This window comes from Aristolochia californica, unplaced genomic scaffold, assembly GCF_029961685.1.
Source record: "Aristolochia californica isolate CCGP_79_NKW_82.1479 unplaced genomic scaffold, dmAriCali1.0.hap1 SCAF_13, whole genome shotgun sequence".
Classification (NCBI taxonomy): Eukaryota; Viridiplantae; Streptophyta; class Magnoliopsida; order Piperales; family Aristolochiaceae; genus Aristolochia; species Aristolochia californica.
The window spans coordinates 3,832,047-3,844,273 of record NW_027181804.1 but is presented as its reverse complement, the minus strand read 5'-3'; the positions used below and the strand labels follow the sequence as shown (position 1 = coordinate 3,844,273).

General features: G+C 37.8%; 2 protein-coding genes across 2 annotated transcripts in view; both read left to right on the top strand.

Annotated features, from left to right (window-relative positions):
- The first annotated feature begins 279 nt into the window (after positions 1–279).
- Positions 280–2,663, top strand: LOC137948524 (aluminum-activated malate transporter 10-like). The gene is made up of 6 exons (XM_068794607.1): positions 280–619; positions 901–1,041; positions 1,126–1,398; positions 1,495–1,610; positions 1,758–1,901; positions 2,178–2,663. Exons 1-6 carry the CDS (start codon positions 280–282, stop codon positions 2,661–2,663), a joined length of 1,500 nt encoding a protein of 499 aa, XP_068650708.1.
- Positions 2,664–4,897: 2,234 nt separating this feature from the next.
- LOC137947830 (AP-1 complex subunit gamma-2-like) overlaps positions 4,898–12,227 on the top strand; it is a 31,437-nt gene continuing 24,107 nt past the window's right edge. Inside the window, exons 1-3 of the mRNA XM_068793628.1 lie at positions 4,898–5,180; positions 7,215–7,517; positions 7,630–7,771. Coding sequence (XP_068649729.1) covers positions 5,149–5,180; positions 7,215–7,517; positions 7,630–7,771 — 477 coding nt within the window. The 5' untranslated portion in view covers positions 4,898–5,148. The remainder of the gene's footprint in view (positions 5,181–7,214; positions 7,518–7,629; positions 7,772–12,227) is intronic.

The window sequence follows — 12,227 nt, the reverse complement described above, 5'->3', positions numbered from 1 at the left end:
GTTTTGAATGAAGAGTTTAAGCAATCCACATGAACATGCAGCCATCTATATATTTGAACTAATGCCAACGTAGAAACACAAGCTCAATCCCAACAGTACGTGGGAATTGGCTTTCACCCAGCAATCTCGTCCTTCCTTGCTAGGCTTTTCAGTTTGGTGGGAACATACCCATTCCCAAAAACGTGAACGAATCAGACACTTCATCAGGATAACTAGAAACTCTCTCTGGATATCTTCTGCAGTTCTTTGTTGAAGATTGCTCGGCCTAGCCAATCTACAATGTCTAGACAGAAAGAGAACTCTGGTGGTTTGGAGTGGAGGTTGAGAGTATCTGATGGATCCTCAGAGGAGCTAGTGCCAGAAAGAAGCATAATCCATCGAGTGTGGCTATGGGTACACAGCTTGGTCATAGCATTGAAATTGATGATCTGGAAGTTCATGGGGAAGATATGGAAGCTGGGTGCAGATGATCCAAGGAGAGTTGTTCATGGCCTGAAGGTTGGGATTGCACTTTCTGCAGTGTCACTCTTTTACTACGTGAGGCCTTTGTATGATGGCATTGGAGGAACTGCTATGTGGGCTGTGATGACAGTTGTTGTTGTCTTTGAATTCACTGTTGGTAAGAAAGCTTAAACTTACGGCCAAATCCTTGTTCATTTAGATCTTTTCTTTGGTGGATGTTGAGCTTCTTGTATGGATCCTAAATTGGGGTGCTCTTGTTTGGGTTTTATCTATAAGACCTGAGTTGTCCATCTACTGGCTGATCTGATGGTTGGGACATCCAGTGCTTGGTAGATATTATTATGCTTCAGATCCTCTTGATAGGGAATATGTTACATGACAAGAAACAAAGTGAAGACAAACAGAAGAACTTACTCTTTTCCATGTTTTCACTTTCAGGTGCAACACTATTAAAAGGATTCAACAGAGGAATGGCAACTCTTTTAGCTTGTTCTCTAGCTCTTGGGGTTCATTCAATTGCAAGTCAAGGTGGAGAAAAAACAGAGCCTATTGTTCTTGTCATTTCTGTCTTTCTGACGGGTAATGGATGACTTCCTGTCTAGTTGCAGTCTTTGAGACTAAGCTCCTGTGCTTTTTGTGCTAACCATTCATGTTCTTCTGCAGCTTCGGCAGCAACATTTTCTAGATTCATTCCAACAATAAAAAGGCGGTTCGACTATGGTATCACCATTTTCATCCTCACATTTAGTCTGGTTACTGTTTCCAGTTATCGTGTGGAGAAGTTGGTAAAGATGGCACATGAGCGTCTGTCCACAATTGTTATAGGAGGTTCCATGTGCATGATTATTAGTACTCTAATTTGCCCTGTTTGGGCTGGGGAGGATCTGCATCTCCTCGTCACTCGAAACATGGAAAAGCTTGCTGAATCTTTACATGGTACGTGGTCCACTGCATTCACCTAAAAAATATCCTATATGATTTTTCTCAATAAATCTCTAAATGCTTTCCTTTTCTGTTTTCGTCCAAATTTAGGAAGTGTGGTCGCATATTTCGGTGAAGTTGAAGGTGATATAGGTGATGATGAACCCTGTAAAAAGTCACAAGCTTACAAATGTGTGCTAAATTCAAAGACAACTGAAGAGTTACTGGTAAGTCACTGAAATTGATAGAGAACATGTAATTTTACTATTATGAGTAAAACTTTTTGTGTACATCTCCCTGAAGAACTGTAAATTATGTTGTTATTGGAAGACAAATATTTCTGTCCCCAAACCTGATTTTGTTTGTTTACACAGGCCAACTTTGCTAGATGGGAACCACCCCATGGCCAATTTGGCTTCTGGCATCCATGGAAACAATACCTCAAGATTGGAACCACATTGCGTTATTGCGCTTGTTGTATAGAGGCACTCAATGCTTCCATCAGTTCAGAAGTCCAAGTAAGTTAACAAGTCCTCTCATGCCTGAGAAACACTGTTGTAGTGCTCTAACTAGCTACTTAGTATGGTGTAAAATTCCTCAGTTCTACTTACTGTTTGTATAGCACTCTGAAATTGTTTTTTACTTTTATTTTTTTTCCTGAAATCTGAAGTCATCGGACTTATTTGGTTAAACTCCAGTACAGGAATGATTGGCTCCAATTATTCTAAGGCATTCCTTGATAAATCTACTTAGGATGCAAGAATATATGAAACCAAAACTTTGATTTGTTGCAGGCTCCAGAATCTGCAATGAAGTATCTAAGTGTATCATGCATAAAAGTGAGTTCTCAGTGCTCAAGTGTCTTGAAAGAACTAGCTAAGACCACAAAGACAATGACAAGATCATCCATCATAGATATCTCAGTTGATGAGATGAAAATTACTGTAGAAGATCTGAGAAATGCCGTGAAGTCCCTTCCAGTCCAGCTTAGACACCAACCACAACAAGCGCCTCATTTGGAAGCTAAGGAAGAGGCAAAACGTCCACTCTCAACCACTCTGCCCCTCTTAGAGGTTCTTCCACTCGTGACAATTTCATCTTTATTATCGGAAATTGCAGCTGGGATTGAAGCAGTTGTAAGTGCAGTTGAGAAGATGGCAGACCTTGCCAGCTTTAACCTTGCCAATGATGAAAACCCCACAAAGAACAAACCTGTTACCGATCCTTCTTCAAAGCAGCAAGAACAAGATGATGCAGTGAAGGCCGTTCAAATGGTCTGAGCTTTACTTGGTTCTTTCCACAGCTTTATCAAACAAGAAGAAAAGGGAACAACAAACAGCATTGTAAATAATACAGTTAATTAATGTTTTGTTGCCTGCTATTGCACAATGTGTAGTTATTTTTAATCTCTAAACTCTTTTAAGATAATTTTACTTAATTTTTTTATTAATAAACTAAAATAGATTTTAACTTATGATGAATTAATAAATAATTTATTTTAAAAATTAATATTAATTAATTATATAAAAAATAACTAAACAAATGCTTAATTTTATAATATCAAAATAGTTAACCAAATAGGTTTTTTTTCAGTGTTTAAATTCTCACTCCTAAACTAGTGACTAAATATAATATTAATCATAGTTTATTTATATAAAAATGAAATGTTATTATATAAAATTAGATATTAAAGTGTGAAAAACAGGAGATGAGAAATCTGCAATACAGGCCAAATCCACCTTCTTCTTCTTCCTTTTTTACCTTTATTCTTCTTTAAATTTCTGCTTTGCCCTTTTTTTCAAAGTTTCAAGTTTCCATTTTCAAACGTATAAAATGTTTCAGAGTTGCTGCTGCTAGTTGCTGATTTTTTTTTTGTAGCTCTGGGTTTGGGTATCATTATGGGTTATCTCTCTTGCAGAAATCAGTTTGCTATTAGTACATGTGATTCACGGAGTACCCAGAAGACGAAGATGAAGACGACGAGGAACGGAGTTGGCGGAGGCTGCGGAGGCAGAGTCTCCGGCACTTCGGATATGAGGAGGTGGGGAGTCTCCAGTAAGAACGAGATTGAAATCCTCCTCATTTTGCGAACTTGTTAAATTTAAAAAATTTAAATCATAACAAGTAAAATCAATAAAACTCATTTAGTCCATAAAAATGGAGGTATTTTGAAATACCTCATCCATTTCTACCTCTCAGGCTCCACCAATCCTTGAACCCGACTCCTCGTGGACAAACGCATGTCCTTACCCAAGGGGGCTTGGAGGGATTGGTAGTCTACACTTCAACTGTTATTTTAATCAATGTAATTTTATTACCAATTTATCCTATAAATTATGTCATTTTTATTGAAAAAAAATAAATTGGGATGAGAAATAATAATTATTTAAAATATTTAATTTATAAATTTAAAATATTTAATCATTTTATGGGAAATAACTTTGTAAATGATATAAAATTTAACTTAGTATGATCATTATTATATTATGTTAATTTATAAAAGTGTGTCAGTTTAAATAAAGTGACAATGTAAATTATATAAAATTAAAATTAATATTATCATGTTAATATTATGTTAATAATTGATCATATTAGTGAATATTTTATAATTATAAGTATTATTATTATTATTTATAATTATTAAAATATGTTATTATTTTGATGATAAATTTATAGTGTATAATAGTTTATTTATAATTTAAACATAAAAGCATATATTTTTAGATTAAATTAATTTTTAAAAGTTTTAATTTATATAAAGCGAAGTATATTTGCAAGTTTACTTTAGACCAATATATTTAATTTAAATAATAGTTATTTTTAATAGACAAGCAAAATAGAAAAAATAAAATTAAGACCTATGGTTTTTAATTATAAAATATATAATATTTTTAATAATAAATGTATGATTAATAAATAAAAAATATTTTAATTATTATAAATTTTGAGTTAAATTACTTAAAAATACTCATTTAAGTGAAGTTAAAAATTTATTTCATTTTATTTAAATTCATTTAACTTAATATATTCTAATTATTATAAATTGGAAGTTGATATTTGCAAAGTTCATGTAATTATTTCACATAAATGATTTAACTTATTATATACAACGAAATTTTATATAATTTTAATAAGTTAAAATAATAATATTTTATTATTATAGAAGATATAGTCATATTGTAAATATAAAATAATAAATATAATAATTAATATATTTTATTCTTTTCTATATCTTCAAAAACTGAATTAACATTCCAGAGTTAAAAGTTAGATTTTCTAAAAAAGAATTTTAGATGAATTCTTGCACTCTAATACCCAGTCCGTTGCAATTCCAGGTATACTAACCCAATCTGAAAAGGGAATGTGGAAAATTTTGTCCGAATCTGAGAGAAGACAAAAATAAAATAAAATAATGATTAGTAAAGAAAGAAGAGCTTTTTAATTAACTATCGACAAAATGGGGAAGATACTTACTGAGATAAATAAAATAAAATGGAAAAGATCATGACTGCCTTCTTCCAAAGAGAAATTGTTGGCAACCGCGCAGACCTTTCAGTTCCGATCCATTTTGACTGATTTCCCGTAGCTTGCATTTCTTTTCACTCTCCTCAGATCCATCGGTTTTCTCTCTCTAGATCCCCATCTTCTCTTGTTTTAATTCAACTCATTTCTTCCTGCTCCGTTGAACGCGTCCCTGGTTCCGTTTATTTTAGCCGGATCTCATTGGAGCGTGTGACTTATTGGCGATTCACGGCGGATTCAGTCATGAATCCTTTCTCGTCTGGTACTCGGTTGAGGTAAGAGTGTTATACGAGTGCTATTATTTGAAAAAGAAAAAAAAATTGATGTAGGTAGATCGAGTAACTAGATCGCAGTAGCACCTTCTTCTATGGCTTTCCATACTGTTCCAAGTTGCGAAATGGTAAAGTTTTCCCTGGTAAGCATGAACGCTGTTTAGTTTTTCCAAATCAAATCATTGTCAGAGTCAATCTGCTATTTAATTGTTATTTTTCTATTTTTCTATTCGCTCCGTTTAAATTTTTGTTTTTCATTGTTATCAGTTTTGGTCTTAGCAATAAAAAACACGAGCATTATAATGAGTGGAATTATGGATAAACGCTCTCGGAGTATGGAAATTGTTGAGCAACTTGAAATCTTCTTAGAAATCTTTCCATTTTTAATTATGACGTTTTAATGATTGCCTACTTTCCTTATTTTGCTTTCTAGCGTAGGGAATTGTACATTGTCATTATCAAAACCAGGCGTTTGACCGGCAACAGCTATCATTTTGTTCGGAATTGGGCCCGATTATGTTAATCTCAATTCTTTGGATTCTGGTCAAGAATCTGTCTTGTATATGTTGTGCCTGAGGGCTTTGAGGTTGCATGTTTTCTACAGTAAGAGTACACCATGTGGATTGATCCTGGAGCTCAATGGCCACAGTGGTCATTGAGATATTTGAGTGTGTTAGAAGAAATGGGACTTTTTGAATATTTGCTTGTTATTGAATTTTTAATAAAGATGCCTGCTGTGCTACTTTTCTTTTTTCTTAGGATATTTTCGTTTAAGTCAACACTCTTGATAAACTAAGGATTTGGTAAGCTTTCCTTTGTACCAGTGTCCAGTTGACGATAAACATGACATTTACTCATTGCAGATTTAAGTCAAAGAAGACCATCAATTTTTTTCTCATTTTTTGCCCTTTTTATTGGCTTTTGTTACATCCAGTTTTCATCACTATTTTAATCCTCAAATGTTTTGGTCATTGCTGGAACTGCAAGCTTTCTATTTTTTTTTTTTTTTGGTGTCTGCATTTAGGCAGCACAGAAAATAGTATAGCAGCTAAATTCATTTCCTTGCACCACATGTCCCAAAAACATTCTAAAATTAGAGGTGAAGTTCAAGAACACAGATAGTGCTGAAGTCAAATTATTAAGTGGGCATTGGTTAAGAGAAGGAACTATTGGCCAAGTTGCACGTGTGGTTATGTCTGTCAATCATATTAAATATTGACAAGGACAGAGAAATTGAAAACAGATGGAGAAAGAGATAGAGGAGGAAGACGACTGAGAAGTAAAAGAATTAGATAAGAGGAAAAGGATAGAGAAGCCAGCGATAGAAATACATGTGAGAAGAAAAGGAAAATTCTCCAAAAAAGGGGAGAGTCTGTCCCTATGCATATTGAGTCGAAAGCTGAATCTAAATGGAGATAGCTTTCAAAGACTTCCCTTAGAGCTGAGTAGCGTAAATTCCCAGCTTGCAACAAATCAAAACTAGTGGCACTCTTCCTAAGGCTTTAGTGAAGGTTTCAGCCAATTGATTGGAGGTAAAAAAGAAAATCTCTTTATCTCTTAGTGGCAATCATTCTTCTTTTTGTCAATCTCCATCTTATATTTCTTCACTTTGATGTTGTGCCCCAGATTGGCAAAAACCAGCTGAATGTTCCAAATTCACTTTGTCAGCTTCTAGCAAGGACCTATCATATTTGATTTCCTTGGTCATGAATGACATTGGTTAAAAAAAAAAAAGAACACTTAAAGAAGAAGTACATGACAGATAATTGGTGCCTCCTTTTGGTGGAACCTTATTAATTTGCTGAATTTCAAATTTAATGTCAAGACTGAGTCAAATTTGAAGAGTGACGAGAAGTCAGAAAAATTAAGAAGAATCAAAATGAAGGGAGTAAGTAGATAGAAAACTGATCCTTATGTCACTTGCATAATTGTTGTCTTTGAATTTTTTAATAAACTTTGCTTACTTTCAGTGCTGAGGAGATTTATGATTCCATATAAGATCCTTAAAATAGCGATCTACTTATTCTTTAAATACAGGGATATGATTCGGGCCATTAGAACCTGCAAAACGGCTGCAGAGGAGCGTGCTGTTGTAAGAAAAGAGTGTGCTGCTATACGTGCCTCTGTTAGTGAAAATGACCAAGATTATAGGCACCGTAACCTGGCCAAACTCATGTTCATTCACATGCTTGGCTATCCCACTCATTTTGGTCAAATGGAATGCCTCAAATTGATAGCATCTTCTGGATTTCCTGAGAAGAGGATAGGATATCTCGGCCTCATGTTGCTTCTTGATGAAAGGCAAGAAGTTCTCATGTTGGTTACAAACTCCTTAAAGCAGTATCCAATGATCTAAGCAGATTATGTTATATTTTGACATATTTAACTACTATCATATCATTTTTGTCATCTTGTGTTTGTGTTATTGGAAAGGACCTTGACAATTGTACAGAGATCTCAATCACTCAAATCAGTATATTGTGGGACTTGCTCTTTGTGCTTTGGGAAACATATGTTCGGCAGAAATGGCACGTGATCTTGCACCTGAAGTGGAAAGATTACTTCAGAGTAGAGACCAAAACATTCGGAAAAAGGTAGTGTTTTGATCCAGTGAAATAGCATTCTCTCATTTAAGCTTTCTTCCTGATCTATCATGCAGATGATATTTTAGTTGCAAATACAATCTCATACTATAGGATGAGTATTATTCTCTGTCCTGCAAACCATATATGAACTCATTTGTTGCCCTACCCAGAAAGTTGTCTAACTAGTTAAGCATAGGGAGGTAGCTAAAATTGATCAATATTTCAGCCATTTGCACTTAGCCAGTGATTGGGAATGGAACTCCAAATTTTAGTTACTTTGAACTGTCTTGACTAGTTGATGTGTTTATGAATTTTTGGATTATATTTTAATAAGATTTAGTGTAAATCAGGATAGATGAAATTTCGATGAAGTCAACTGTTAAATAGTTCTTGGGACAAACAACTTATTTTGCACTTCCAGATGGAAGGCGAAGGAGAGTGAGGAAGGGAGGAGATGGAACGCGAGATGAAGAGGGAGCTGGTGGACGAAGACCTGGTGATGGTGGCGAGGACAGTGAGGTGAGTTGAGGTTGAGAAGTTCGGGTAATGGATCAAGGCACGGTGACTTAGAGACCAGTGATAGAGATGCAATGACAGGATGGCAACTAGTCCAAAAGAGAAAAGGAAAGTTCACTGATGTTGTTGGATTGACTGACGGAAGAAACGAGAATACCTTTCGCTACGGGAAAACTTTGCTTAACATTGAGGGGAAGCAAAATCGACTTGGAGTAGTTATTCATGGTACTGTCCAAAATGAAGATAAAAGGTCTTTTATCAGCATCCTGTAGATTGCTAGTGAGAGTTTTATCAAGCAATTGCAGAATGCCTTTACTAATACATTTCTTCATATTGAAGGTGACTCAAAAGTGGTTATAGGCTGGTGTGAGAGTGCATCCTCTCCTCCGTGGAGGCATTGGGATACCTTGAAGGAAATTTTAGATATTACCTCAATTGTTTCTTGTATTTGGACTCACATTCCGAGATGCGCAAATTCGGCGGCAGATGTGCTTGCTAGGCAGGGAGCTACCCTACAATCGCTGGTTGTAAGGGACATGCTCCCCCAAATTTTGTAATTTCTCTTGTTTTATTAATACATCTTTATAAAAAAAAAATTGTAGAATACCTTTACTGGTTGGGGATTCAAGACCACGGAGCTTTAGATGCTCAACATAGTCTTTTACTTAGCTTCTTTTCAATACAATGGTAATTGAGGATGTAAGATTTTGCAATGCCGTGATATGATCACAATGGCGAGAATCTACATCCTAAAATGCACCACAACTAGCTTTGGATGGAACCAGTTTGAATGCTTGAAGTGTTACTCCTCCCCATATCCAGCTCTAATAACCCCTCCTACCACGCACCCTTAGCCAACTCTCCCAATCCCTCACTACCTCAGTCTGGCCCACTTGATCGAGCTTACTAAGCCATAACCTACACTCATAGATCCTAGTTGATGGCAGAGAGAAGATGGCTGTGTGCGTCTCTTTTTGGGGACCTTCGGTACGAACATCAGCCATTGGATATTTGTTTATTGCACCTTATCACATGAGCCTAAATGCTCCTCTCTTGGAGGCAAGAATTGGCTAATTTGGATTGCCACTATCGAGGACAAAGTCACGGTATTAAAGACCCCTAAAACCCCCCTTCTCCCCCTCTTCATCGGCACTCATGAGTGGACTCATGCTAAATCCGAGGATGGTTGGGGTCAATGGATATCCACCCAACAAAACTTTGGCAGACGTATGCTATCAACCAGATAACACACATTTCGAAGACCGGTTAAGCATGATGCTATCACAGCTAACACGAGCAGGCTTGATTTTGCTAGAGTTTTCATCATCCCCTCGGAGCTTTGGATTGGAGCCCTACCCCTTGTGGTCAAGCTCGATGTTGGGAGGGAGATCTTCTAGGTTCTCATTCTTTTTGTAGAACTTGGCAATGCCCTTGAGGAGGACGAACGTGGCCAGAAGAGGAAGCAAGGATGATGACAAGTCAAGTTCTCTAAGGCCAATAACTCGCTCCCTACTCGACTCCTAGGGGATCACACTCAAAGCCAATAGTGACTTGGACTTGGATATTGCACCTTCCTCTGTTGGACCTGCTGCAAATTTAAATTCAAAATCAGGAGACAAGACTTGAATCAACCTTGCCGTTTTTGTTGACTAGAATATCAAGGTGCTGACCCCCGCCCTCCCTAATGGCCAGCTCTATCATTCTAATCCCTTCTCTGTCATCCTAATCCCTTCTCTGTCATCTTGATGGAGACACTTTATTCGCCCTCAGTTCGACAGGCCTCATCGATATCTGTCTGAAATCACCCCCACCTAATCCCTCCACTCCTATACCCATTTCCCTCTTTGAACAAGAAACCACCACCTCATCTTTGCCATCTGTCAACTCTCTACCTCTTGGACCAAAAATGCATACAATGAACCCCAATGGTGAGCCTGATTTTGTAATAGCTGCTGAAAATACTTTAGGTACCCTCTTGACCTGATGTCAAGGGGTGACCTTGACTGAAGGGTTAAACTTATCGTCAGCTACCCTATGACTGAAATGGAAACCCTTAAACAAGGGACCAACCAAACCATTCCCACTTTCCTACCCAATCTTCCTCTTCCAACACCATCCACCCAGCTCACCTATACTAAATTTGGAAATGCCATGAACATCAGTCACCCTCTTTCGTTACCCTCCTATGAATTCTGAAGGCTCAAACAACAAATCTCTTTCCCATGCTAGTAATTCCAACTTATCACATCCAGCCCACCAACCTGACCTCCTCCATACACTTTTTCTGCTTGCATTCTTGTTGTCACTGTTGAACTAACTGAATCCTCGAGGGGAAGACCAGTGGGAGACCATGGAAAGATGTTACCTGTCCTAGCCAACCGGCCACATATGCAATTGATTGTGTCACAAGCAGGTTGTGTATTCCTCCACCTGGTACAAGATCACAACAGCTGGTAGAGGCCCTACAAATTGAGAAACACAAGTATGATGATGAAACCTGGTCTCAAATGATGGATCTAGCTCGAGTCATGGACATAGTGTACAAAGGAAAACTTCTTGGGGGTGAAGGAGATTAAAGAAGTGAGAAAACGAAGAGATGGTGAACAATGATTATCATCTCTTGGAATGTAAGAGGAATTGGATCTACATTGTTTGACTCTCATAAGCCCCAACTCATCGTCCTCCAAGAAACCAAGATGTAGGATATGTTTTGCTCCACTATGTATGACCTGTGGAATTGCTCCTGCTTGGAATGGAAAGCGGTCAAAGTAGTTTGGCACTCGGGTAGTATCCTTGTGATGTGGGACAGTAACACGATCAATGTGGTCAATGTTGTCTTGGGGGATTTTTCAATTGATTTGAAGTTAATGGATAGTTGTTACCTTGTGGTGGTGTTTGGCCCTACTCGACACAGTAGTAGGCTGCCTTATGGGATGAACTTCTTTGTCTCACCAACATTGGTCCTTCCAATCCGATATTGATACAAAAAGTCCCCTCCGATACCTAGAATTATCTCATTCATGTGTGGATTTGCTGATCCTTCGGTAGCTGCGAGCTTGAAGAAATTTCTCTCTCAGGCAAGACTTGCACCTAGAGCAACAGCCAACGTGCCCCTACCCTGTCTAAATTGGATCTATTTCTTGTTATCACAGGGTGGCTCCAGCTTTACAAAATGTTGTCTGTTGAGTCCTAAACAAAGGTACATCAGATCATTGGCCCAGTTGGACACCAAGTTTGGAAGGTGAGGATCTTCTCCCTTTATTCATTGCTGGCTGTTGGAGAAAGGCTTTGACGGTTTCTTAGAAGGGTGGTGGAGTGAGCTCTCGAATGGTGGACCTGCTGGTTGGAAATTACTTTTCAAGCTCAAAGATCTAAGATCCAGAATCAAGCACCAGTCTCTGAGTCATCATGCTGCCATTTCATTCCGGAGGAGGTCCCTTCTCTCTCAAATTGCTGCCCTCAATGCCATTGAAGAACAAAGGTCCCTCTCCTCCATTGGATTCTCTAATAGAAATGCACACTCTACCAATTTCAGGTAATTGCCCATTGTGAAAGCACCCAATGGAAGCAGTGTGCGAGGTTCTAATGGCTGGCTGAGGGTGATGACAGTACCCCCCTCATGTATTCTTTTCCATCCATTCTAGCAGGAATCCAATTTGTTTCGGTGGCCTGCTGTAGAAGAGGGGGAGTTCTGATTGGGATCTCTAGTTCCAGAGAGGATTAAAATACGACGAGGCTGAGGAGGTCTGCAGACTCATTTATGCTCTCCAAAGTGTGCGGTTGCGTGCTTCCTCTCATGATGAGCTCATTTGGAACTAATATCAGTGGTATATTCTTGGTTTCTTTTCTCTATGCAGCTCTTAAGAGTAGGCAAGCTGCCTCGGTGCATGCTGTCAGCCGGAATCTCTCAGGCCCCCCAAGATGCACTTCTTCTTTTGGTGTGCATTGC